General features: G+C 48.1%; 1 protein-coding gene and 1 long non-coding RNA gene across 2 annotated transcripts in view; one reads left to right on the plus strand and one right to left on the minus strand.

Moving 5' to 3' along the window:
* Positions 1 to 20,114, plus strand: part of GBF1 (golgi brefeldin A resistant guanine nucleotide exchange factor 1) — a 133,987-nt gene extending 113,873 nt beyond the window's left edge. The window contains 33 exon segments of the mRNA XM_003483549.4: positions 2 to 85; positions 386 to 609; positions 1,373 to 1,538; positions 2,202 to 2,413; positions 2,751 to 2,849; positions 3,453 to 3,647; positions 3,865 to 4,054; positions 4,653 to 4,793; positions 5,117 to 5,205; positions 6,884 to 7,086; positions 7,560 to 7,683; positions 7,964 to 8,089; positions 8,324 to 8,406; positions 9,034 to 9,270; positions 9,822 to 9,915; positions 10,274 to 10,450; positions 10,771 to 10,835; positions 10,921 to 11,044; positions 11,241 to 11,312; positions 11,461 to 11,555; positions 11,813 to 11,925; positions 11,928 to 11,965; positions 14,458 to 14,683; positions 15,197 to 15,357; positions 15,489 to 15,735; positions 15,852 to 16,057; positions 17,170 to 17,320; positions 17,427 to 17,557; positions 17,738 to 17,839; positions 18,108 to 18,221; positions 18,368 to 18,548; positions 18,695 to 18,823; positions 19,274 to 20,114. Of these exon segments, the coding sequence (XP_003483597.2) occupies positions 2 to 85; positions 386 to 609; positions 1,373 to 1,538; positions 2,202 to 2,413; positions 2,751 to 2,849; positions 3,453 to 3,647; positions 3,865 to 4,054; positions 4,653 to 4,793; positions 5,117 to 5,205; positions 6,884 to 7,086; positions 7,560 to 7,683; positions 7,964 to 8,089; positions 8,324 to 8,406; positions 9,034 to 9,270; positions 9,822 to 9,915; positions 10,274 to 10,450; positions 10,771 to 10,835; positions 10,921 to 11,044; positions 11,241 to 11,312; positions 11,461 to 11,555; positions 11,813 to 11,925; positions 11,928 to 11,965; positions 14,458 to 14,683; positions 15,197 to 15,357; positions 15,489 to 15,735; positions 15,852 to 16,057; positions 17,170 to 17,320; positions 17,427 to 17,557; positions 17,738 to 17,839; positions 18,108 to 18,221; positions 18,368 to 18,548; positions 18,695 to 18,823; positions 19,274 to 19,554 (4,880 nt within the window). The 3' untranslated portion in view covers positions 19,555 to 20,114.
* LOC106506113 overlaps positions 18,817 to 27,856 on the minus strand; it is a 29,257-nt gene continuing 20,217 nt past the window's right edge. Inside the window, exons 2-3 of the long non-coding RNA XR_001301171.2 lie at positions 20,913 to 21,042; positions 18,817 to 19,049 (exon numbers count right to left, since the gene is read on the minus strand). This is a non-coding gene — a long non-coding RNA (uncharacterized LOC106506113). The remainder of the gene's footprint in view (positions 19,050 to 20,912; positions 21,043 to 27,856) is intronic.

Below are 27,856 nucleotides of genomic sequence, written 5' to 3' on the forward strand. Positions count from 1 at the left end.
CCGCCCCCACGCCATATGACCAAAGTCACACCAGGTTCAGAGCTGCCCACCCCCAATGGAACCACCTTATCCTCTAACCTCACGGGTGAGTACCCTGAGCATCCTCTGATTAGAATAGATGGAAGAAAAGCCCCTTCCTTTCTCAGGAGTTTTGACATTGAAGACCAACCAGTTGAGGGCCTTTGACCTTTCTGATGAGTCCAAAAAAGGAAAACTCTAGATCAGATCTGTTATCCTCTTTCCAGTGGGACTGTGACTACTTTAGAGACCAGCATATGCAGAAATTAATATGCAGTCTGGGGGGAAAAAAATACCCAGTGCCTTGGAAGGTATGTGTTTCCCACAGAGTCTCTCTTCTTCAAACCTCACTTACTTTGCTTGGCAGGTGGCATGCCCTTCATTGATGTACCCACTCCCATCTCCTCTGCAAGTTCAGAAGCTGCCTCAGCTGTGGTCAGCCCCTCTACAGACAGTGGCCTGGAGTTCTCTTCCCAGACCACCTCCAAAGAGGACCTCACTGACCTGGAGCAACCTGGCTCTCCAGGGTACAGCACAGTTGCAGAGCCTGGCAGCAGTGAGCTGGGGGTTCCTGAGCAACCTGACCCCCAGGTACAGCTTTAATTTTTCAAGGTTCCTGTGAAGTCTTCTACTGTGGAAATTGGCTCAATCCTTTGGATCCCTTATTCAAGCCTTGGCTCAAAAGAAGGTTGCAGTGGGAAGGTTCTTCCCTGTCTCCTAGAATAAACTGTGCTGCCTAAAAAAACCACAGCACAACTTGCTGTGAGAGGTAGCTCATGGGATTCTCAAGCTTTGTATACAGGCAGTGCTTGGCAAAAGTCAGCATGTGGGGAGTTCCGTTGTGGCTTAGTGGTTAATGAATCCGGCTAAGTACCATGAGGTTGCGGGTTCGATCCCTGGCCTTGCTCAGTGGGTTAAGGATCTGGCATTGCTGTGATCTGTGGTGTAGGCCACAGATGTGGCTTGGGTCCTGCATTACTGTGTCTGTGGTGTAGGCTGGCAGCTACAGCTCTGGTTCTACCCCTAGCCTGGGAACCTCCACATGCCATGGGTGCAGCCCTAAAAAGAAAAAAAAGTCAGCACGCTGGCCATGGCTTTTTCTGGAAATTACTCCCATGCTCCTGAGGGCCTCTGTTGCCTCTGGGGGGTTCTAGTTATCTGTGGTCAGTGATGCTCGGGTAATGTTTTCTGACTCCTTCATCATACTAGTGCCCCGAGCCATCTAGTATTGTTTCATAGCCCACTGATCTGGCCCTACATCTAGAGGACAGATAATTCAGGGAAGTAAGTTCCAAGTTGCTCTTGCCTCATCCCTTTTCCTATATCCCCTCCACCCCCACTACTGGTCATACAGGAGGGAACCCATGTGGAAAAGACCCAATCAGCTTCTGTGGAATCCATCCCTGAAGTGTTAGAAGAGTGCACATCCCCTACTGACCACTCTGACTCCGCCTCTGTCCATGACATGGATTACGTCAATCCCCGGGGCGTGCGCTTTACACAGTCCTCTCAGAAAGAAGGTGCGTACTCAGGCAGGCTCTGCCTGCTCACCCTCCCGCACCCTGCCTGAGTGTAGACCATCTTAGAACCAAGGTGTGTGATGGGCCAAGTCCTAGACAATTTTCTAGTCAGGAAATGCAATCAGGACTGCTGGATGGAGCCCTTCCCTGACTTATACAGAGTGGGAATTTGGTAGACAATAGGAAGTGAGAAGAAAGAATAGAAAGCTTGGGACTTTTAACAGAAAGATGGGAATCATCCATTCTGATTCCCTTTTAATAAGTGAAATTAGGAGTTCCCCTTGTGGCTCAGCAGTAACGAACCCAACTAGTATCCATGAGGACACAGGTTTGATCCCTGGCCTCGCTTGGAGGGTTAAGGAGGGGGCATTGCTGTGAGCTGTGGTGTAGGTCGCAAACGAGGCTCAGATCCCTTGTTGCTGTCGCTGTGGCTGGCAGCTGCAGTTCCAATTCACCCCCTAGCCTGGGAGCTTCCATATGCTAGGGGTATGGCCCTAAGAGAGAGGAGAAAAAAAGTGAAATTGGTCTCCCTACCTCCCAGGGGTGTGGGGTGGGATTCAGAAGCATTTATCTGAAGTTGCCTGTATAATGCAGGGCGGGCTAGGCCACATGATCAATCTAGTCGTTTCTTAGCAGTTCTACTTCCCTCCTGGCCTTTCCCAGGCACAGCTTTGGTCCCCTATGGTCTTCCCTGCATCCGTGAGCTCTTCCGCTTCCTCATCTCCCTTACCAACCCACATGACCGCCACAATTCAGAGGTTATGATCCACATGGGACTGCATTTGCTGACAGTGGCTCTTGAGTCAGCCCCTGTAGCCCAGTGCCAAACCCTCTTGGGCCTCATCAAGGATGAGATGTGCCGCCACTTATTCCAGGTAAGACTGGATTTCTAGAGGGGCTCCAAGCCCCTGGCTTTTTTTCTCTCAAGGGCCAGGGGAGCCCAGGGAGGTTTGGCTGATTTTCATGTGAAGAGTATAAGACCCAGGAGAGAACCTATCTCCCCTAATGACCAGTAGTCATAGGCAAGAAAACTCTTGTAGTTCTCTGGAGACTCTGGCAGCCAAAGGGAAACATAGGAATGGCTAGATAGAGAGTTCCCTCAGAGCACAAGACCTTAGTGGCAACTTCCCAGAGTTTGCTCTCCTGGCTTTCTCTTGGTTGAGCCATAGTCAGGTTTAGAAACTTAATGGTCCATCCTACTGTGATCTCCAGCTACTCAGCGTAGAGCGACTGAACCTTTATGCTGCTTCCCTACGAGTATGCTTCCTACTGTTTGAGAGCATGAGAGAGCACCTCAAGTTCCAGTTGGAGGTGAGTTTATTGAACTTGGAAAAAGAAGGGGAAAAAAGTAGGACTATGTAATGGTACCTTCATTAGGATTAGCTTTGTCATGCAGCAGGGATAGGATTTAGTGGCTTCTAGAGAATGCTTTTAGCCACCACAGTTTGGGTCACTGGCTAGCCTCTAGTGGAGAAATTAAAAGAAGCCTGGAGAAACCTGGCTGGCTATAAAATGGGAGAAGAACCCAAATAAGAGAACTGGCAGGTAACCTCACCATGAGTGGTTACAACTCTTCTGCCTACAGTTCTTTTGCAACACTGGCAGGCAAGTCAGGCTACCTTCACCACTAAATTGCAAAAAGAAACTCTGACTAGGACCAAATCACAGAGAGAGCACAAAAAGGGCAATAGGCAACTTGTTTGGGATCAGATACGAGGTAGAGAGCCAGGCCTTCCCCAGCATGAAGGTCAAAGAGGGGGGTGTATTTAAGGGATAGAATACCTTTAAGTGTCTCTTAATGTATGCCTCCTGGCTAGGCTCTGCTTCCTGTTTAATGTTTTTCCTGTCCAATTTGTCTCTTCTTATCTCGAACCCTTTTACCCCATCCAATGGCCATTACTGGATTATTGTCAGATGTACATCAAAAAGCTCATGGAGATCATCACTGTGGAGAACCCCAAGATGCCTTATGAGATGAAAGAGATGGCACTGGAGGCCATCGTGCAGCTCTGGCACATCCCCAGCTTTGTCACTGAGCTCTACATCAACTATGATTGTGACTACTACTGTTCCAACCTCTTTGAAGAGCTCACCAAGCTGCTGTCCAAGGTGCTGAGCATTATTTCTGGCCTCTAGAAAAAGGCGCTATCAAGGAAATCTCTCTGGTGGTCGTGAGAATGCTGCATATAGGGAGTGGAACACTTTGAGAGCTGGGGAACGAGAAGAAGAAGGGCATCTTCTCAAGGCAATGTAGAAATTATGGGCAGTTTTAGGATTTTTGGAAAAGTATTCTAACCTCAAGTCTACTGATCTGTTTACTTTCCAGAATGCCTTCCCTGTGTCTGGTCAGCTCTATACAACACATCTGCTATCTCTTGATGCCCTGTTGACAGTGATTGACAGCACTGAGGCCCACTGCCAGGCCAAAGTCCTCAACAACCTTACCCAGCAGGAGAAGAAAGAGGCAGCCAGACCTGGCTTCGAGGCAGTAGATGGCACTCGAGAAGCCAACAATAGTGAGAGGCATTTCGTTACTGAGGATCTCAGAGTTCTATGTTTATCCCTTCTCTACTCATTGAATCCTTTCCCCTACCCTATGTCAGTTCCTCTGAAGTATTCCTAATTCTGTGTTTCCAAGGTTTGGTGATATGAATCATAGGCTAGGCTGGCATATTAGCAGGACTCATGGATTTCTCCCTTTCTCTTCTTCCACACTGTAGCTTAAAAAACAAAACAAAACAGAATTTTTATTTCCTTATGGGGAGAAAAGAATACAGAGTAAAGGATATAAGACTTCTGTCCCTACCCTGTCTCCAGGCCCTACCTTTGCCTACCCCCAGTGTCTGCCTCTCCACTCTAATCTTCTCTAACTTTTCCTTGAGGTAGAGCTTGCAGAATATCAGGGAAAGTGATTAGGCAATCTGTTTATTATAGAATCTAGTGCTTGGCTGACCTAGGACACTGCCTACTCATTTGGGCTTGGGTTTGTCCTGTTCAGGGCTGGTCACCTATGTGGGAACATGCAGGTCTCCTTGGCCTGAGGCCTGATTCTCCTGCAGCTCTGCGTGGCTTCCTACAGCATAAAGCTTCACTTACCTTCTTCTCTCATACCAGCGGAGAGAGCAGCCAGCGATGGGAAGGCTATAGGCATGGCCCCAGACATCACAGGTCTGCATCTGCCAGGTGGAGGGCGGCTGCCAGCAGAACTTGGGAAATCAGGATGCAGTGATCTGGAGGAAGCTGGTGACTCTGGAGGTGGGTACTGGGTGTCCATGACCCTAAGCCCCCTCAACTGGAGGGCTTGGTGGAGAACAGAGGGGAGAGAGCAGAAACTCCTTAGGGCAGTACTCGAGTGAACCTTGGCTGCTCACCATGCCCTCAGACCCAGGGAGAGGAAAGGAAACATTTGGAGCCCTAGAAGATAGGACTTATCTAGGGAAGCAGAAGACTGATGGAGACAAGAAATTTTCCGAGGCATCCTTCTTTTCACTAGAGAGTATATCAGCAGCTTTCCAAAAGTCATTATCCTGGTAAAAGAGGTCTTAACTGGTTTTTCCCTCTCTTCTTCCCATTCCTAGCTGACAAAAAGTTTACCCGGAAGCCACCTCGATTTTCCTGTCTCCTGCCAGATCCACGGGAATTGATTGAAATTAAGAACAAAAAGAAGGTATATATAGATATCCCCAGAGAGAATTCCTGTCATACCTCAGTGGTTAATGAATCTGACTAGGAACCATGAGGTTTCGGGTTCAATCCCTGGCCTTGCTCAGTGGGTTGGGGATCCGGTGTTGCCGTGAGCTGTGGTGTAGTTTGCAGACGCAGCTCGGATCCTGCATTGCTGTGGCTGTGGTGTAGGCCGGCGGCTACAGCTCCGATTGGACCCCTAGCCTGGGAACCTCCATATGCCACAGGTGCGGCCCTAGAAAAAGACAAAAAAAAAAAAAAAAAAAAAGATATCCCCAGAGCTCAGCTTCTACCACCTCTGACTGGGTGTTCTTTGTAGGGTTTCCATCTCTGAGAATGAGGAAGATTCTCACACCTCACTGAAAGCTTCCTTTGAAGCCCTTTCCTTACTCCTAAACCATGTAATCAGGCATCTCCTATTGTGTGCCCCAGGGCAAATGCTGCCCTAGCTGAGAGCCAGGTGTTACTTGTGATGACAAGAGCCCTGGGAGCTGGTATCCTGTGGATCACCCTGAGCTCTGGGGCAATGTTTGGCAATAAAAGGGAATTAACATTTATTCTGGTGCTTTAATAAAATTCAAATAACTGTGTTTTTTGGTTTTCTTTACCCAAAGAAAACTCTTTTTAACCCTTTTTTCCTCTTAAGGCTAGCCTAAATGACTTTGGTTTATGTGTGCCCTTGATTTCAAGGCTGTGACTAGACAGTCATAAAGTTGAGTTATCATCAGTCACAGTTAGTTCACCTTGTCCTTCAAACCCCAGGCCCTTAAGAACTAGGAAACCGGAAGTCCCCACCATGGCACAGTCGGTTAAGAATCTGACTGTAGCAGCTCAAGTTGTCTACAGAAGTACAGGTTTGATTCCCAGCCCAGTGCAGTGGGATAAAGGATCCGGCATTGCTGCAGCTACGGTGTAGGTCAAAGGTATGGCTTAGGAGTTCCCATCGTGGCGCAGTGGTTAACAAATCTGACTAGGAACCATGAAGTTGCAGGTTCGATCCCTGCCCTTGCTCAGTGGGTTAACGATCCGGCGTTGCCGTGAGCTGTGGTGTAGGTCGCAGACGCCGCTCGGATCCTTCGGTGCTGTGGCTCTGGCGTAGGCCGGTGGCTACAGCTCCAATTCGACCCCTAGCCTGGGAACCTCCATATGCTGCGGGAGCGGCCCAAGAAATGGCAAAAAGACAGAAAAAAAAAAAAAAAAAAAAAACTATGGCTTGGATTCAGTCTCTGGCCCAGGAACTTTCATATGCTGCAGGTGTGGCCATAAAATTAAATAAATAAATAAATAAAACTTAGGAAACCAAAGAAGGGGAATCCAAGCTAGGATGTAAACAGATACCAGGGATGGCTGTAAAACTGGAGAGAGAAGAAAATGTTCTCTAGTCTCTTTTCTACTTTTTTTCCTGATTCTCAGGTTGGAGGAGAGTGCTAAGCATCTTTAGTACTCAGAAAAGGAGTAAAAGGGAGCTCCTCAGCCAATTCTAGTTAAACATGGAGCTCACAGAACGCTGGAGGCCAGTATGATTCAGCCTTAGTTCTGGAGTGACTTAGAACCATGTCCTAGAGGCCTGTTAGGTGACCAGCTGTGGACCGTGATGGAGGCCTGGCCTTATCTGGTTTAGAGCAGAGCAGCTTTTGACACCTCCTATATTTCTCCTCCAGCTGCTGATCACTGGCACAGAGCAGTTCAACCAGAAACCAAAGAAGGGGATCCAGTTTCTTCAGGAGAAAGGCCTCCTCACCATCCCGATGGACAACGCAGAGGTAGCCCAGTGGCTGCGAGAGAACCCTCGGCTGGACAAGAAAATGATTGGAGAGTTTGTGAGTGACAGAAAAAACATTGACCTGTTGGAGAGCTTTGTGAGGTAAGGAAATTGTAAGAAATATGGGACATAGCTGATGATCTATCTACGGGGACAGACTCCTTCAAAGCAGTATCAGTCAGTTCCTGCTGGTGACCAGGTCATACACTCTTCCTCTTCCCCGGATTTATATCTGTTGGATCCGAAAGTCTCCAGCAAGATCGCTTTGGGAGCCATTCCATTCTACAAAGAGAGCTTGCAAAGGGGTAGAGCAGAGTTCCTCAGCAAAGAGTAGGTTCTGAGTTCCAGGGGTGAGGTTTCTAGGCAGGAGCATACTGATGTGCAAAGTACTAAGGTTGGGGGTTGTCAAATTCTGGTTCTGTGTTGGAGATGATCAGGAGATACCTCCCCTTTGCCAGAGCCCTCAGCCTCCTCTATTCGAACAGGAGAGGCTTAGAAGGACTGTGGCTAATAGAGCACCCAACATTTGCTACTTAAACATCTTAAGCCCTTCATCTGTCTTTCCTTCCCCATAGCACCTTCAGCTTTCAGGGTCTGCGGCTGGACGAAGCTCTCCGTCTCTACCTGGAAGCCTTCCGCTTGCCTGGAGAAGCACCAGTCATCCAGAGGTTGTTAGAGGCATTCACAGAACATTGGAGGGTGAGTTGAGTGGCAGGAGCAAGCCCAGCATACCAAATTAATGTGACTAAAAGTTTCTATGACTCCAACTGAAAGACTGCTGCTGTCTCCTAAGAAGGGTCAGAGCAACGTCAGTGAGCTTCGCCATAGAGGGGCCACCTTCCATTAAGGAGTTGGCAAGAGCTGGGCCTCTTTCTGGCTGATACCTTCCCTCTGTACCAACACTGACCAGTGGGTTGGTGGTGAGGGTTTGATTAGCCAGAGAAGGGCATTGACACAGGCGGGGTCTTTGCTTTTTCAGAATTGTAATGGCTCCCCATTTGCCAATAGCGATGCCTGCTTTGCCCTGGCCTATGCTGTCATCATGCTTAATACTGACCAGCACAACCACAACGTTCGCAAACAGAATGCGCCCATGACCCTAGAGGTAAGCTTGGATCCCAGCTGAGACAGGAGATCACAGCTTTGGATGTAGCAGGAAGGATGTGGGATTTCCAGTGGGCACAGTGGACAGGCTCTGTCCAAGGGAGTGAAGGAGGGCTGGCAAGTCCAGAAGAGGAAATGGGGTGAGGAGGTGGATTCTTACAGTTTTCTAAGTACTGTTTACCCCAGACCAAGGAAATCCACACATAGCGGGGAAAGCTTATTGCCCTATCTCTAGGAGTTTCGCAAAAACCTAAAAGGTGTGAATGGAGGCAAGGACTTTGAGCAAGACATCCTGGAGGACATGTACCATGCCATCAAGTGAGTATGCATGGAGAGCAGTGTAGCATCTCTGTTAAGGAGTAGCACACTGCTTCCTTTTCCAGATTTTGGAGTCACATCAGACTGCAGTGGCTCATATGCCCTGGATTTAGCCTCACAGTTTAGCTGGGCAGTCCCCTCTTCCTCAACTCATTTGTTCCTTAAAGAAGCCTGAACAGTACTGGAGCTCTTGTACCCTGAGCCAGGATTCAAACTACCCCTGCTAAGTGGAGTGTCATGGCCCCATTTTCCAAACCTAGAGCAGCTAGGTTTTTCTGTCTGGCTCAAAAGATGCATTCTGAGCAAGTAGAGAACCCAAAATGGGTGCTGGAGGGTGAGGTTTCTAATGTCAGTCAGAAAAGGTAAAATTGTTCATCCTTTCATACCCAGAAAGAAAATGAGATCTTCCTAGAGAACCAAAGGCCCACTTAGAGACAGGGCCTGGAGATTATGGGATTCTTCCTTTCATTCTCCCTGGTTGGGGATGGAGGAAGCAGACTGCTGAGCTGCAGTTGTGATGACCTCTCATTGATGAAAAGTACCAGTAATGAGCAAAGCCCCCTGTCCTAGTTTGTAACCAGTCAGGTTCAGAGCAGTGCACCTACTCCTTCCGTTATCTCCTGACAGGAATGAGGAAATTGTGATGCCTGAGGAGCAGACAGGCTTGGTTCGGGAGAATTATGTATGGAATGTGCTGCTTCATCGAGGTGCCACCCCAGAAGGCATATTCCTACGTGTACCTGCTGGCAGCTATGATCTTGACCTCTTCACCATGACCTGGGGCCCCACTATTGCTGCTCTTTCTTATGTCTTTGACAAAAGCCTTGAGGAGACAATCATCCAGAAAGCCATCTCAGGCTTCAGGTAGTCAGGGTTTGACTTTGGTTGTGATCTCTTCCCGCCTCTCTGAGTTAACTTGGTCGCCTCTGTGCCTCTCTGACTTCTACTCTTATTTTGCTTAGAATGGGGTTCCTCCTGAGTTGTCGGAGGGAGGCTGAAGCTTGGGGAAAGCTGTCTTAAACAGACTCAAGAGTAAAAGGTTTCTTCCTGGAGTTCATGTTGTGGCGCAGCAGAAACAAATCTGACTAGCATCCATGAGGACTCAGGCTTGATCCCTGGCCTTCCTCAGTGGATCAGGGATCCAGCATTGCCATGAGTTGTGGTGTAGGTTTCAGACATGGCTTGGATCCTGTGTTGCTGTGGCTGTGGTGTAGGCCGGCACCTACAGCTCCAATTTGACCCCTAGACTGGGAACCTCCATATGCCATGGGTGTGGCCCTAAAAAGCAAAAATAAATAAATAAATAAAAGGTTTCTTCCTAGGACTGATTGGGAAGAATCCCAAGCAAGCCTCCTCGGGGACTTGAAAGGGCTACCTGGCCTTTCAGTGACTGTTTCTGGTATGTGATGTTACAGGAAGTGTGCCATGATCTCCGCCCACTATGGCCTCAGCGATGTGTTTGACAATCTCATCATCTCTCTATGCAAATTCACAGCTCTCAGCAGTGAGGTGAGCAAAGAACAGGAACTATGTACCTGGAGTTCCAAAGAAGACCTCTTTTTTAGCTATAGATCTACCCTTTCCTGTGGAGCTGGTTTCCCTCAGCATGTTCTCTCACTCCCCCCATGGACCAAAGTAGAGCTTAGGCCATTTCTGTCTGACACACCCTAGGATGAGAGTAGTATCACCTCATATAATGGGGTGAGAGAAGAGATGCCATAGTGGAGAAGGCCTTTACCAGGTTAGCCCTTCCCACCAGTATTATGGCAGAACTCGCAGAAAAACCCTCAGGGACTCAAGAGGCCTAAGAGAATCTCCTTTCAAGACATTTGCCAGGCCCTAAGCCTCTACTCATCTTCTTTTCTAGTCTATTGAGAATCTGCCCAGTGTGTTTGGAAGCAACCCTAAAGCTCACATTGCAGCCAAGACAGTATTCCATTTGGCCCATCGTCATGGTGACATCCTGCGGGAGGGCTGGAAGAATATCATGGAGGCCATGCTACAGCTCTTCCGAGCGCAACTACTGCCCAAGGCTATGGTGGAGGTAATTCTTGATAGGAGACTAATCAATAATAACAAGGCAAGAGTGTCAAGATTAGGTACTGCCTGTATAGAACTAGTTGAGAATAGCACTGGGCCTGCTGCATGCTGAAACTTACCAAGAACACCTCAAATACAAGGCCACAGATCTTCGATGATGTAAAGGAAGGCTGATAGAAGTCATTGCCAATCACCAATTAGAAGGGGCCCAGTCAGTAGTGTTAAGGCAGAGAGCAACAGGAAGACAGCCAGAAAACTTTGCATAAAGGAAGAGGAAATGCAAAGGGCATGTAGAAAGAAATTATTCTTGGCCCGATCATCCAGGTAGAAGATTTTGTGGATCCCAATGGCAAGATCTCTCTACAGCGGGAGGAGACACCATCAAACCGGTGAGGGCAAATCAAAGGCCAGAGACCTCAGGGAGGGAAGATTCGAACTCTGGAGCTCACCAGATATTGTACTCTATTTCTACAGAGGAGAATCGACAGTACTGAGCTTTGTGAGCTGGCTGACACTGAGTGGTACTGAGCAGTCTAGCGTGAGGGGCCCATCCACTGAGAACCAAGAGGCCAAGAGAATGGCTTTGGACTGTATCAAGGTAACTGCCCCTGCCGACCCTGGTGAACAAGCCTAGACCCTTCTCTACCAGGTAGACACTGTCCTGTGGACTGAAGAATAGAATTATACAGAATTCGTGACCAGAGCTGACCCCTTTTGCCCTCTCTCCCTGGCTCTTGGGAACATTCTCTTCCTTCTAGTCCTTATCAATAACCCCTCTCTCGTGCCCCCTCCAGCAATGTGACCCAGAAAAAATGATCACAGAAAGCAAATTCCTCCAGCTGGAGTCACTGCAGGAGCTCATGAAGGTACAGAGTGAAGAGGAAAGAGATGAAGGAGCTGGCTGGGTCTGGGAGGGAAGACGGGGATAGTGGTATATGCCTCAGTTCCTGTCAGGGCTGGGCCAGTAGCTGGCCCCTCCTCCATGCCTACTTTCCTGCTGTTACTCTCCTCTAGGCTCTGGTCTCAGTGACGCCAGATGAAGAGACATATGATGAGGAGGATGCTGCTTTCTGCCTGGAAATGCTGCTGAGGATTGTGCTGGAGAACAGGTAGAAGGCAGTCTTTAAGCAGCCCTCATACTGGGTTTGTGCCAAAGGGACGGAAGCCTGGAGTAATCTTAGAGTGAGCTCTAAGGACAATAAGCACATGAAGCTATAGGCAGTGGAGGAGCAGCTTGCTCATTATACCTGCCTGCTTACAGTACAATACCACTGAGCCCTGAAATGCATATCCTCAATCAGAAAAGGAGGCTTATTGCCCTCTAGCCTCTACAGCTAAGACTATCCTCATCCCTTACGTTCCTCAGGGACCGTGTGGGCTGTGTGTGGCAGACTGTTCGAGACCACCTATACCACCTGTGTGTCCAAGCACAGGACTTCTGCTTCCTGGTGGAGCGGGCAGTGGTGGGGCTGCTGCGCCTAGCATTCGGCTACTCCGGAGAGAAGAAATCAGTGGCCAGGTGAGCAGAGTGCAGCTGGGACGGCAGGAAGGTATCCAGGGGTCTAAAGCTACAGTATCAGTCATGGATATGGCCTGAGGCAAAGAGTACATTTAGTGCCACATAGCATGAGGCCAGTGACCCACCACAGGGCTGACTGACAGATGGCATTGGGAGTGAGTCCTGAATGGCCTCGGGCATGAAGCTAGTACTCAGCATCTCTGCTTACTAGGGCTGGAGGGCTGCTGCCTTGTGGCAGTCCCAGCCCTATACCTGGCTTCCTGGCTCTCATGCTTAGGACCCTCCTGAGATCTCTTGGTCCAATTTATAAAAGACAACCAGCAGAGAAATAGTGAGTTTAGCAAGATCACAGGATATAAGGTCAATGTACAGAAGTTAATCACATTTCTTTATACTAACAGTGAACATAGGGAAAAATGAAACCATTTACAAGTTCTCCAGATGAAATCAAATATTTCCATATATACCGAAAACATGTATAGGACCTGTATGCTGAAAATTACAAAATGCTTGAAAGATACCAAAGAAGACCCATATAAATGAAGAAGCATACCATGTGCATGGATTGAAAGACTCAATATAGTAAAGACTCAACATTTCTCCCTAAAATGATCTATATGTTTACTGTAACTCCTATGAAAATCCCAGCAAGGTTTTTTGGTAGACATAAACAAGTTTATTCTAAAATTTAGATAGGTAGAATAGCACAGGCCCTAGGATAGCCAAATATTTTGAGAAATAAGGTAGGAAGAATCACTCCATCTGATAGTAAGGCTTAGTGTTTAGCTGCAGTAATCAACACCACAGTATTTTTGGATGGATAGAACATGGATCAATGTGGAGAACCCAGAAATATACCCACACAAAGATGCCTAGCTAATTTTTTGACAAAGATGCAAAAATAATTCAGTGGAAGAAGGATAGCCTTTTCAACTGCTGGGGGCAATTGAAATCCATAGGTGGGAAAAACAAATGAACTTTGATAGGCCTCATACCTTATAGAAAAATTAACTCAAGATTTAGAAGTTCTGGACAGATGGCCAGGAGTTAGGGACACGGGCAGGAAAGAGGCAGTTGTGGCTATAAAAGGGCAACACAAGAAATCCTATGGTGTTGCAACTGTTCAGCATCTTGGCTAGTGGCGGACACACAAACCTGCACAGGTGATTAAACTGTGTAGAACTGGGAGTTCCCATTATGGAGCAGCAGAAACAAATCCCACTAGGAACCACGAGGTTGCGGGTTTGATCCTTGGCCCCACTCAGTGGGTTAAGTATCCAGCAGTGCTGTAAGCTGTGGTGTAGGTCACAGATTCAGCTCGGATCCTGCATTGCTATGGCTGTGGTATCGGCCGGCAGCTATAGCTCGATGCCACCCTTAGCCTGGGAACCTCCATATGCTGCGGCTGCGGCCCTAAAAAGCAAAGAAACCTGTATAGAACTTAATACACATATAAGTACAAGTAAAACTGGGGAAATCTGAGATTAATGAACTACATCAATGTCATTGTTCTGGTTATGATATTATACTGTGGTTTTGCATAATGTTACCACTGGGGTAAAATAGGTATAGTGTACAGACAACCCCCTAACTCATGATGATTGGACTTAGGTTTTTGTTTTTGTTTCTTTTGTTTTTTTTGTCTATGCCTGGGCATGCAGAAGTCCCACGCCAGGCATCCAAGCTGTGCCACAGCAGTGACCTGAGCTGCTGCAGTTGACAGCACCAGATCCTTAATCCACTAGGCCACCCAGGAACTCCTCGACTTAGACTTTTTGACTTTACAGTGGTACAGAAGTGATACACATTCAGTAGAAACCATTTTAGAAATCTGAATGTTGATTTTTTCCAGGACTAGTGATATGTGGTACAGTACTCTCTTGTGATGCTGGGCAGTGACAAGAAGCCACAGCTCTCAGTCAGCCACACCATCATGAGGGTAAACAAACATTCGTGCACCCAGACAACCATTCTGTTTGCCACTTTCAGTACAGTATTCAGTAAATTACTTGAGATATCCAATACTTTATGATAAAATAGATTGCATGTGAATCTAGAATCATCTCAGTTTAAAAAGTTTAATTTCTGAAAAACGGAAAAAAGACCAATAACTTTATGCAAAATTGTAGTATAATATCATAACCAGGGTATTGACACTGATGCAATTCACTGATCTTATTCGGATTTCCCCAGTTTTTCTTGTACTCATATGGGTATTAAGTTCTATACAATTTAATCACCTGTATAGGTTTGTGTGTCCACCACTAGCCAAGATGCTGAACAGTTGCAACACCACAGGATCCTTTGTGTTGCCCTTTTATAACCACACCTGCCTCTTTCCTGCTCCTGTCCCTAACCCCTGGCCATCTGTTCACAAAGTACCCTAAGTTGGGTCTTCACCAGATTGTCTTCACTGGCCTGAAGTGACTGGTGGGAAAGGAGGCTAGACCAGACACTGTGTGCACACTCTCCACTTCCTGCTCCTGCCCCAGGTACTGCTTTCCCTGCGCATTTTGCTGCTAATGAAGCCCAGCGTGCTGTCTCGAGTCAGTCACCAGGTAGCCTATGGGCTTCACGAACTCCTTAAGACCAACGCTGCCAACATCCACTCAGGTGATGACTGGGCCACCCTCTTCACGCTGCTGGAGTGCATTGGCTCAGGTGTAAAGCCTCCAGCTGCCCTGCAGGCCACAGCCAGGGCCGATGCACCTGATGCTGGTAAGCCCTTCCCCACAGAGACCCACAATGGCAGAGGAACAGTTATGGCCCCAGTGTTGAGACAGGGGAACAAAATGCAGGTTATTACTTTCAACAGATTAAACACCCCTGGCTTCTGCCATCTGCTTCCAGACCTTCCTGTGCCCACTGGCCTCTCCCCAGTGCCCACAGACTAAGCAACATGAAGGCACAATAGGCAGTGGAGAAGGCTGTAAGTCAGGCCTCCTACTGTCCTGAGGACTGTTTTCTTAGAAACTATGTCCTCACTGCCACCTCCCTCCCTGACAGCTGCTACTAGATGCCATCAGGAACCCAAATTAGCCCGCTGCCCCATTTGGTCAAGAGAGGAGCCCTCCAAACCATCCTTCAGCCCTCGGGTGACAGGGCTGAAACCAAGCCAGACCAAGAGAAAAGAGGCCAGGCCCCAGCACCTTTCTTCTGAGAGCTGACACTATCCCTCATCCCAAGGTCTCCATCCCTACCCTGACTCTGCCCCTCTCCCTGCTGGCTCAGGGGCCCAGTCAGACAGTGAACTCCCATCCTACCATCCAAATGATGTGAGCCTGGACCGAGGGTACACTTCTGACTCAGAGGTCTACACGGACCACGGCAGGCCTGGCAAGATTCATCGATCTGCCACTGATGCTGATGTGGTCAACAGTGGTTGGTTAGTGGTGAGTGAGCATGTGGGCAAAGGGTGAGTCTTCCCTCCCTCGCCTGTGGGAGAGATTCCTGGTCCTCTGAGAGGGCATCTAGGGAAAGCCCAGGATCAAGCCTGGGCTCTCAGCTCCTCTGTACTTTACAGGTGGGGAAGGATGACATCGACAACTCCAAGCCAGGGCCTGGGCCCAGCCGGCCAGGCCCTTCACCCCTGGTCAATCAGTACAGCCTAACAGTGGGGCTGGACCTTGGGCCACACGATACTAAGTCCCTGCTCAAGTGTGTGGAGTCACTGTCGTTCATCGTGCGTGACGCTGCCCACATCACACCTGACAACTTTGAGCTCTGTGTCAAGACTCTCCGCATCTTTGTGGAAGCCAGTCTGAATGGAGGTGGGTCACCTGATGAAGGGGCAGTTGGGGAGTGCTGTGAGAATTATGGGGGAAAGGGAGGAAAAAGTAGGCCATCTGTGCCCATGGAAATGTGACCTGGGTCGGGTCCTGCTCAGGGTGCAAGTCCCAGGAGAAACGTGGCAAGAGTCACAAATACGACAGCAAAGGGAACCGCTTCAAGAAGAAATCCAAGGAAGGCTCCATGCTTCGGCGGCCTCGGACCTCCAGTCAACATACCACTCGGGGCGGACATAGTGACGACGATGAGGATGAAGGCGTGCCTGCCAGCTACCACACGGTGTCTTTACAGGTCAGTCAGGACGTAAGTATGGCACCCTTCACTTCCTCTGCTCTCACCTGACATTGGACGTTTGGGTGGGGCCAGGGACAGCCAGGGCTGAGAGGAAGGGCCTGTTTTCCAGCCCAGGTCCTCGACCCAGCACCTCCACAGTGTTTCCCTATCCAAGACCATCTGTAAGTCTTTGCTTAATTTTTATTTATTTTTAAAAATATTTTTTGCTTTTTAGGGCCACACCCGTGGCATATGGAGGTTCCCAGGCTAGGGCTCGAATCGGACCTACAGCTGCCAGCCTACAGCCACAGACACAGCAACTCAGGATCCCAGTTGTGTCTTCAACCTGCACCACAGCTCACGGCAACGCCGGATCCTTAACCCACTGAGCAAGGCCAGGGATTGAACCCGCATCCTCATGGATACTTATCAGTCAGATTCGTTTCCGCTGCACCACAATGGGAACTCCTATTTTTTTAAATAAGTAATTCAAATGCACATGGTACAAAGTTCAAAAGGTAAAAAAGGGTAAACAGATAAAAGTCCCATTCCATTCCTGTCCCCAGCTCCTAAGTTCCCCTTACCAGAGGCAACCACTGCCACCAATTTCTTGTTTATCCTTCCAGAATCGTCCTGTTGTCACATATAAAATGTGTTTTATGGGCGGACTGTATACCACTAAATAAATGGAGAATGATTGCCTTAAATAGAATAACCTTAGGAAAATGATGAAAACAAAAGTTATTAAGTCTGGCCAGATGCTATTGCCCATCAAAGGCTCTGAGCCTGAGGTCTGCTGTTCTTAAAATGAGGTTAACAAGATGGGACTTTACCTGTCCTCAGAAAGTGTGAAAGAGAAGTGAGAGGAAAGTACTTTTCTCACTGTGTAATCGTGTTATCACATACTTAGTCCACGCACCCCTCTACCAGGATTAATACTCATCTTTGGGAAACACTGATCAGGACTCGGACAACCAGCTCATAAAGTTGAGGAGAAGGCAGTGGCGAGAGGGGTGGATGATGGTCTCTCAGTACTAGGGGCTCCCTTGAGGACTCAGTCAGGGACAGTGGAGGTGGGCTGGTAGGGAGGGGGGTCCACCAGACCAAACCCCACTCACGTCCTGCCCCTCCTGTGACCCCAGCTGCTAGACCTGATGCACACCCTGCACACAAGGGCGGCCTCTATCTACAGCTCCTGGGCGGAGGAGCAGCGCCACCTGGAGACAGGAGGCCGGAAGATTGAAGCGGACTCCCGCACCCTCTGGGCCCACTGCTGGTGCCCTTTACTGCAGGGTAAAGCTCAAGGGAGCAGGCAGGGCAGGGGCAGAGGTGGAGCTGGAGCTTGGGAAGCACCAGGATCAAGGTGCCTGAAGGATCCTGAGTCTGTTCTCATTCTCAGGTATTGCCTGCCTGTGCTGTGACGCCCGGCGCCAGGTACGGATGCAGGCACTGACCTATCTGCAACGAGCACTGCTGGTACATGATCTGCAAAAATTAGATGCCCTGGAATGGGAGTCCTGTTTTAACAAGGTAGGACTCCCCTCTGGTCTTGAGGTAAAGTGCAAATCCTAAAGACAAGAGAGCCAGGCAGCCTGAAGAGCCCCTAATGTCACTCCTCAGCCTGCCTATACCATCCAGCCCAGCGCAGGGTAAATTGGACAAGGCTGCCACCTGCCTCTGCTAGTGAGATGTTGGCTCCTTACCCACCAGGTGCTGTTTCCTCTATTGACCAAGCTCTTGGAGAACATCAGCCCTGCAGATGTGGGCGGGATGGAGGAGACCCGGATGAGGGCTTCCACACTGCTCTCGAAGGTACTGCTCACCACCCTTCACCCAGCCACTCTCTCCACACCTGCCTCTTTGCAAGCAGGGAAGCCAAGGCTTCTGGTAGGACCTAGATTTGTCATGTTGGTGCTGAGGACCCCCAGTTATGGAGACTCAGGGGTCTGGGAAGATTTGGGAATTCAGAGAAGTCTCTAAGATTCCCACAAACGATAGGGCAGGCTTGCCTCCCAGCCTTGGAGAGAGGTGCAGAAGGCTCCTACCGTGCCCTCGGCTGAAAGGGGCTGGCGGGCCATAGGTCTTCCTGCAGCACCTGTCTCCACTGCTGTCACTCTCCACCTTCGCGGCCCTCTGGCTGACCATCCTGGACTTCATGGACAAGTACATGCACGCAGGCTCCAGTGACTTACTGGTATGCTCTACCTCAGCCCAACTCCCACTTCCTGCTTCCTCTTCCACCTGCTGAGAAGACTTGCTCTTTCTCCTTGGCGCTGCCTCCTTCTTACCGTAGTCCCCATGTCCTCTTTCCTGTTCTTGTGGCCCCACTGCCATCTGCAGTCAGAGGCCATCCCAGAGTCTCTGAAGAACATGCTCCTGGTGATGGACACGGCGGAGATTTTCCACAGTGCAGACGCCCGAGGAGGCAGCCCCTCAGCACTCTGGGAGATCACCTGGGAGCGCATCGACTGTTTCCTGCCCCACCTGCGAGATGAGCTCTTCAAGCAGACTGTCATCCCGGGTAGGGGGCTCTGCCCAACCTCATCAGAGTCCGGAGCTAATAACTAGCTCTCTGTGCCCTGCTGGGGTGGGAAGTCCGATGGGTAGCCGGGCTCTACTTGAAACGAAGCACTGAGAGCTGTCGTCTGGCTTCTCTACCCTCCCCAGACCCCGTGCCCATGGAGCCTCATGCCCCCAAACCTCTGGCCTCAGCCCACCTGACTCCTGCTGCTGGGGACACCAGGACACCTGGCCATCCACCTCCCCCAGAGATGCCTTCTGAACTGGGGACCTGTGGTGAGTCCCTCTGAGCGAGCCTGCTGGGCGTCAGACAGGGAGCTGGAAGCCTAAGAGGGTAGCGTGGGATTGCTGCTGAGCACGGGCTGTGAGCCAGAGGATCCTGTTCACCTGCTCTTCTTGTGGGAAATGGCAGGGCCGAGTCAGCCATGATGAACTAGCTGCCTGAGATTCTTAGGCTTCAGCCAAGGCTGGAATGAACATGCGTAAGTTGCCCTCGGGGATTCTAGAAAAGACCAGACCAAAAATGAACCTGACTAGAGGTATCGCAAAGGAGGTAGAGGGCATACATAAGGTAGCTGGGAAGTGGCATGGGTGTCGAGGGGACACTCCCAACTACGGAGCCTGAGAGGAGCCACTTTGCTCGCAGGAAAGGAGAGGAACAGAGGTTTGATAAACCAGTCATGAATGTGAGGGAGTCTGACTCCAGCCGCTTTGCTTTCCCTCTAGACTTTGAGAAGCCGGAGGGCCCCCGACCTGCCAACAGCAGCTCTCCTGGGTCACCAGTGGTGTCCAGCCCCAGCAGGCTGAGTCCTACCCCAGATGGGCCTCCACCTCTGGCTCAGCCCCCACTGATCTTGCAGCCCTTGGCCTCCCCACTGCAGGTGGGCGTGCCCCCCATGACTCTGCCCATCATCCTCAACCCCGCTCTCATCGAGGCCACCTCACCAGTGCCCCTCCTGGCCACACCCCGCCCCACAGACCCCATGCCTACCTCTGAGGTCAACTAAGGCAGACCCTTCAGAGATCAGGACCAGTATTTCCTACAGGCTGTCCCTGGCCCCATCCAACTGTCCCAGAGGCCACAGACTTCAGTCCCAGCCCAAGCTGTTGTCACTGCTACTTGGATGGGGACCTGAAAGGAATTTTTATAGCTCCTCCTGGGACCCACAGTCTGTGGGACCTTCCTCCTCTGCTCTCCATTCCTGAGGGTTCAACCTGAGAGCACACTCAGGTATCACCTGCAGCCTGGCAGCTCTGGGAAGGCATCACTATACCAACCCTGCGTTGCCCGCCCTCATGCCCCTCCTGCCCGTGGTCAGGCATCAAGAGCCAAGCCAACCACTCTGCACTTTGTTTCCCTCTCCCATCCTACTCTACTCCCATCAGCCCTGGGCCACCTCCTCTAGTTCTTCCTGTTTTATTAATTAGTTGGTCAGTTTGGAGAGCCGATTAGCACCATGGAGGGTGGCAGTTGGGGCTGGACAGAGGGACTGCCCACAGGAGCATGTACATATGGAAAACAGGACAATGGACTTTTTATGATGTAATAAATGTCTTAGTACCAACATCATTGCCTCTGGTTTCCTTCTTGAGCTTGTGGGCACCATGTTATTGGCATACCCAGGGATTGGGCCTTGCATGAACAAAAATGAGACTAAGCCTACTAAGCCCACATGGCCCCCCGGCCAGCAGCCAGCCAGAAGCCAGGACGCAGTCAGGATTCCATCACTGCTGCCGTCGTCCCACCACCACCACCACCACAGCAGTGAGGCCTTGTCACCAGGGATGTGCTTGGGGTTTAGCCGTTGTCCTCTTCCCTAACTACTCCAACAGGGACAGCTGGGACAGCCTAGGCTGGGGCAAAGGGAGGGTGAACCAGAGCTGAGCTGAGCTCTAGTTATTGAGAGGTCACCCTTCAGATACGCCTCGTAGTCCAGGAACACAAAGGAGCCCATGGGGCTTAGGGGGTGGGGGGCTATCCTGCCCACAGTGGTGATCATGTGTTTCTGAGCACAGGGCATTCATTCTGGCCCCGAGCTGAGGAGGGGCAATTTCTCCCCATCCCACAGCCTCCATTCATCCCAGTCACTGAAACACGTTTGGAGAACCCCTCCCCTTCTTTCCCTCTGAGTCAGGACGAGACAAGTGGGAGTGTGCCCGGGGCAGGCAGTATGGCCCCTGCGGGGCTGAGTACCATGGCTGGGATGCAGAGTGCTATTTCAGCTTTCCCAAGTGAACCATCCCCACCGTCTTAGCTTCTTCCTCCACGGTGATCCTGCTGCACTTTGGCGGGGAGTGGAGGGCAGAGAGTGTTACCTGTTGTTCTACCAGCTGGCCTCCCTCATGGAGCATTAGGGACACTCACCCTCTTCAGTGGACCCAGCTGGCTCTGTGATCATTCAGCACCTTGAGCTTCCTTTCGTTCAGCGCAACCACGTGCATGTTGCTGGGTCTGGCCTCTGCAAGTGCCTCCCTTGGGTGTAAAAAAGAGCGAGCTGGAAATGGAAACAGCCTGATAAGAGCCCTGCAGCTCTACACAACTTTCTCCTCTTCCTTCTCCTGCAAGTAGTCCAGACCTTGCCTGCTTTCAACACCAACTAGAAGCCTTTTCCAACTTGCCCCTTGGAAAATTGGGATTAAGACTCCACTCTGCATTTTCACTTTTCTGAGTGCAAAAAAGCCTGGCTCTGCAGTCAGGTGGACACTATGGTCCTTGGCTTTAGCTAGAACGTCGCTGTTCTCCCACCTGAACCCCACAGCTCTGCCTTTAGAAGCTTCCATATTTCCCTATGGTGGAAACAACCATTGGCTGCTTATAGAAATCTGCCATCCTCTGAATATGAAAAGTCTGTCCTCTGAGTCTGCAAATATTAGGAAAGAAGCTGGAATGAGTGCAAACTGAATCACTTGCAAGCAGAGAAAAACATTTGTTGGAAGTTTCATTCTGTTACAGAAATACCAGCTGACACATTCATGAACTGTGTTGTTGAGAGTGTTGTCTCTGAGAAGGCAAAGAAAAAGAGGAATATTCAGGGCTTAATCCTGACAATAAAGAGTGACAAGGAAGTGACAAGATCTTGTAGGAAAGTAATGGCATAATCTGGAAGGGAATGCTGGTTCTAACGATGTCTCCTATAGGAACTCTGGGATGGCTGATTTCAAAAGTCCAGAGGAAAGCTAGAGACATAAGACCTGAACATGGAGACGTGACACTGTTGGAACGTGGATCTGTCCCACCTTGTAGAGGTATTTACTCCTCTTACAGATGAGGCGACAGGCTCACAGAGGCCAAAACTTCCCTGGGAAGTTAGGGCCCTGAGATTCAAAACCAGGTTTGTCTCATTCTAAACCCCATGGTCCTTCCCATGACCCTTCCTCGTTTCAAAAGTAGTAGTGGTGGTAGTGGGGGTATGGAAACCCTCCAAAACTACATATGTTTTCTTGGTTTTTTTGTTTTGTTTTGTTTTGTTTTTTGTCTTTTTGCTATTTCTTGGGCCGCTCCCACGGCATATGGAGGTTCCCAGGCTAGGGGTCCAATCGGAGCTGTAGCTGCTGGCCTACGCCAGAGCCACAGCAACGCGGGGTCCGAGCCACGTCTGCAACCTACACCACAGCTCACGGCAACACCGGATCGTTAACCCACTGAGCAAGGGCAGGGATCGAACCCGCAACCTCATGGTTCCCAGTCGGATTCGTTAACCACTGCACCACCATGGGAACTCCAACATATGTTTTCTATAGCTTCTCATGAGAAATAAAAAGTTGAGCACCTGAAAATATCACACAATCACACTGAGCTAAGAGTTTACCAGAAAACTGGAAAAAGGAGAGGAGTATAAATTAGGAGTTTGGGATTAACAGATGTACACTATTACACATAAAATAGAAAAACAAGAAGTTCTCACAGAACAATTCTCACAGAACACCTACTGACCAGTAGCAGACCTCGAACACCTAAAAGGACAAGAAAGATCTTCATGTAACTGGGTAGGAGGGAAGGGTGGGAAAAAAAGGAAGTGGCATGAGACCTCTGCCCCTGGAGGGAGCTGAAAGAGAGGAGAGCTTCCTGCACACTGGGAAGCACTTCCACCCGTGGGAAGATCGGCTGGGACAGAAAAGGAGCAAGATTATCATTAATTCATAATAGAAGGAGAGATAAAGAATTCTCAGACAAGTAAAACTAAAAGAATACAGCCATTCTAAAACTATCCCAAAGAAAATATTGAAAGGTCCTCTCTAAATAGAAAAGAAGAATCTATAGGAAAGAGAAAAATCACAATTAGAAAGTAAATCACAGGAGTTCCCATCGTGGTGCAGTGGAAATGAATCCGACTAGGAACCATGAGGTTGTGGGTTCGATCCCTGGCCTCGCTCAGTGGGTTAAGGATCTGGCATTTCCATGAGCTGTGGTGTAGGTCACAGATGTGGCTCAGATCTGGCATTGCTGTAGCTCTGGCATAGGCTTGGCAGCTACAGCTCCGATTAGACTCCTAGCCTGGGACCCACCACATGCCAAGGGTGCAGCCCTGAAAAAGACAAAAAAAAAAAAAAAAAAAAAAAAAAAGAAAAAAAAACACAGAAAGTAAATTACGGAGTTCCTGTTGTGGCACAGCAGAAACAAATCTGACTAGGAACTATGAGGTTGCGGGTTCAATCCCTGGCCTTGCTCAGTGGGTTAAGGAGCTGGCATTGCCATGAGCTGTGGTGTAGGTTGCAGATGGGGCTCAGATCTGGTGTTGCTGTGGCTGTGGTGTAGGCCGGCAGAGCCTAGGAACTTCCACATGCCATGCGTGCAGCCCTAAAAAGCAAAAAAAGAAAAAAGGAGTTTCTGTCATGGCTCAGTGGTTAACAAATCTGACTAGCAATGATGAGGATGCAGGTTCGATCCTGGCCTTGCTCAGTGGTTTAAGGATCCAGCGTTGCTGTGAGCTGTGGTGTAGGTTGCAGACACAGCTCGGATCCCATGCCCCTGTGGCTGTGGTGTAGGCCAGTAGCCGTAGTTCTGATTTGACCCCTGGCCTGGGAAACTCCACGTGCCATGGGTATGGCCCTAAAAAGCAAAAAAAAAAAAAAAAAAAAAAAAAAAAGAAGAAGAAGAAGAAGAAAGGAAAGAGAGAAAATCATTTAAATAATTCAGTACATAGGTTAAAAAATTCAAAAAATTTCTATGAAAGTGATAACTACAAAGAACAGCAAAAGAATAAACATGAAGATTACAAAAGGATCTCAAAATAATAAAGTGGGTGGGGAGGGTAAGAAAACGTAGATTATTTTCTAGAATGTGTTTAAGCCTACATGACTCTAAAGCAAGTAGATATAGGGAAGGGTTAACATACTTGAAGGGCCACCACAGTCAAAAACATACAATAATTCACAAAAACCAAAGAGAAGAGAACATAAGCATAAAACAAAAGAAAATCATCAAAGCATAAAATGAAAAAGACAAAGGGACAAAGAAGAAACATAAAATCAATGAGAAAACAAAGTTTAAAATGGCAATAAATACATATCTATCAATAATTGCCTTAAATGTCAATGAACTAAATGCTTCAGTAAAAAGAAATAAAGTAGGAGGTTGAATTAAAAAAATCAAGAGCCTATAATATGCTGCCTACAAGATATCCACTTTATAGCAAAGGACACACATAGATCAAAAGTGAGGTGATGGAAAAATATTTCATGAAAACAGAAATGACAAGAAAGCAGGGGGTCACAATACTCATACCAAACAAAACAGACTTTAAAACAAATGCTATAAAGAAATATGAAGGGAGTTCCTGTCGTGGCGCAGTGGTTAACGAATCCGACTAGGAACCATGAGGTTGTGGGTTCGGTCCCTGGCCTTGCTCAGTAGGTTAATGATCCGGCATTGCCATGAGCTATGGTGTAGGTTGCAGACGTGGCTCGGATCCCGCGTTGCTGTGGCTCTGGCGTAGGCCAGTGGCTACAGCTCCGATTCGACCCCTAGCCTGGGATCCTCCATACGCCACGGGAGTGGCCCAAAGAAATAGCAAAAAGACAAGAAAAAAAAAAGATGAAGAAGGACAGTGCATAATGATTAAAGGATCAACATAAGGAGTGTATATTATACTTGTTAACATATATGCACCCAACATAAGAGGACCCAAATATATGAAACAAATACTAACAGACACAAAATGAAAAATTGATGGGAATACAATAACAGTAGGAGACTTTAACACCTCACTCACATCAATGGACAGATTTTTGAGACAGGAAATCAATAAAGCAACAGAGATCCAAAATGATATAATAGAACAGTTAGACTAAATTGATATTTCAAGACATTACATCCAAAAAAGCAGAATACATATTCCTTTCAAGTGCACATGGAACATTCTATAGGATTGACTACATACTGGGGCACAAAACAAACCTCAACAAATTTAATCATACAGAAATTATTTCAAGGAGGTGGGATCAAGACGGCAGAGAGTAAGATGTGGCTCTCACCTCTCACAAACACATCAAGAAAAACCATCTATATGTAGAATGATTCACACAGAACATCAACTGAATGCTGGCAGAAGACCTTAAACCTCTAAAAAGGGCAAGAAACCCTCCATGGGACTAGCTAAAAACCTAGCTAGTCTAAAAATGCCCCAAAAACTACAGAAGGAAACATATCCAGGTACAGGAAGCACAGAGGATCCCAAATAGGATAAACCCAAACAGACTTACACCAAACAGATTGTATTAAAAATGAGAGGGAGCTGTGAAAGAGGAAAGGAATCCACACCCTGGGAAGCCACCTAACTGATGGGGAGATCAGCAGAGACAGAGGGACCTCAAAGCCTCAGAGAAAAGTGCAACAGCTGGACCAAGGAGAGCAAAGCAGAGAGAGAACGGCAGAAACCACTGGTACCACCACCCTGGACAACACAGTCTGAGATGCTTGGATGGGGGCTGGGGACTGGGCACTGAGACTCAGGCTCAGGAGGTCACTTCCAAGGAGAGGACTAGGGTTAGCTGTGTGGAGATAGCCTGAGGGGCTAGGGAGCAGTATGGTAAGGGCTGGGGAGCAGAGTGCCATAGCTGAGGTAACCCAGGAAGAGGTATGGGCCAGTGGGAGAGGCAGCCTGCACCACCTACCAGCAGGTCCTTGCCACTGTCAAGGGCCCAGAAACCAGGCACTGGCTACTAGCCCTGCCCACTGCCTTCATCTCCCTTGAAACATGAGCAGCAACCTATCAAGGGAACAACAGCCTGCACACACTGAGGAAAGAGACAGCAAGCATCCAAACCAAAAGCAGTCTTCATGCCAAAAAATAAAGAGTAAGTCTTCAAAAAATACTCAGGGGTGCTCTCTTGCATATCAGTAGTCCTCCAAAGACCACAGAACTTGTTTTCCCTAAACTTACAGAATAAGAAAAATATAAGCAAAATGAAGAAACCCAGGAACCATTCCCAGTTAAAAGAACAAGAGAATTCACCTGAAACAGCAAACAATGAAACAGACCTCTGCTGTCTGACAGACACTGAGTTCAAAAGGAAGACAGTGAAAATAGTGAAGGAATTAAGGCTGGATATCAAGGAATTAAGAGCAGATATGAACAGTAATACAGATTTACTTTAAAAAGGAACTGGAGGAGTTCTGATCTTGGTGCAGAGGAAACAAATCCAACTAGGAACCATGAGGTTGCGGGTTCAATCCCTGGCCTTGCTCAGTGGGTTAAGGATCTGGCATAGCCATGAGCTGTGGTGTAGGTCACAGATGCGGCTCAGATCTAGTGTTGCTGTGGCTGTGGGGTAAGCCAGCAGCTATAGCTCTGATTGAACCCCTAGCCTGGGAACCTCCATACACCATGGGTGCGGCCCTCAAAAAGACAAAAGACACACACACAAAAAAAATAAAAATAAAAAGGAACTGGAAAATATAAGGAGGAGTCAAGAAAAAGTGGAAAATTCATTTGCAAAGACACAAGCTGAGTTAAAGGCATTGAACAGGAAAATGAATAATGCAGAGAAACAAATTAGTGACTTGGAAGATAGAATAATGGAAATCACCCAATAAGGACAAGCAGACAGAAAACCAAATGAAAAAAAAACATGAAAGCAATATAAGAGATCTTTGGGACAATATAAAGCAGACCAATCTATGAATAATAGGATTCCAGAAGGTGAAGAAAAATAAAAGGGGATTGAAAATGCATTTGAAGAAATTATGGCTAAAAACTTTCCAAATCTAAGGGAAATAGATATCAGTATACAGGAAGCACCAAGGGCCCCAAACAAGTTGAATCCAAACAGACCCATACCAAGATATATTATAATAAAAATGGCAAAAGTCAAAGATAAAGAGAGAATTCTAAAGGCAGCAAGAGAAAAACAAAGAGTTCATTATAAGGGAACCCCCAGAAGGCTCTCAGCTGATTTCTCTACAGAAACACTACAGGCCAGAAGAAAGTGGCAAGATATATTCAAAGTTCTAAAAAGGAAAAATTTGTAGTCAAAAACACTCTAACCAACAAGAATATCATTTAAAATAGAGAAATAAAGAATTTCTTGGAGTTCCTGTCATGGCGCAGTGGTTAACGAATCCGACTAGGAACCATGAGGTTGCGGGTTCAATCCCCCGGGCCTCGCTCAGTGGGTTAACGATCCGGCATTGACGTGAGCTGTGGTGCAGGTTGCAGACACGGCTCGGATCCCGCGTTGCTGTGGCTCCGGCGTAGGCCGGGGGCTACAGCTCCAATTCGACCCCTAGCCTGGGAACCTCCATATGCCGCAGAAGTGGCCCAAGAAACCAAGAAATGGCAGAAAGACAAAAAAAAGAAAAAAAGACAAAAAAAAAGAAAAAGAAAAAAAGAATTTCTCCAACAAACAAAAACTAAAGGAGTACGGCAATACTAAGCCCATTCTAAAAGAAATACTGAAAGGGCTCCTCTAAATAAAAAAGAAGTAAGAAGAAACAGGATGAAGGAAACCACAACTGGAAAGTAATCACTTAAATAAGCCAATATACAGAAAAAAAAAAAACTATTGTAAAAGCGATGATAAACACAAGGAATAGCAAAAGGATAAACATGAAGATGTTAAAAAAAGGACATCAAAGTCATAAAATGAAAAGTAAGAAATCTAGACTTTTTTTTCCAGAATGTGTTTGAGCCTATATGACTATCAGGAAGGGGTTAACATACTTGAAAAGCAGGGCAACCACAAATCAAGGCCAAACAAGACATTCACAAAAACTAGAAAAAAGGACACAAGCACAAAACAAAAAGGAAATCATCCAACCAAAAAAAAAAAGGAACAAAGGAGAAACATAGAATCAACTGGAAAACAAGG

Source organism: Sus scrofa, chromosome 14 (assembly GCF_000003025.6).
Source record: "Sus scrofa isolate TJ Tabasco breed Duroc chromosome 14, Sscrofa11.1, whole genome shotgun sequence".
Taxonomy (NCBI): Eukaryota; Metazoa; Chordata; class Mammalia; order Artiodactyla; family Suidae; genus Sus; species Sus scrofa.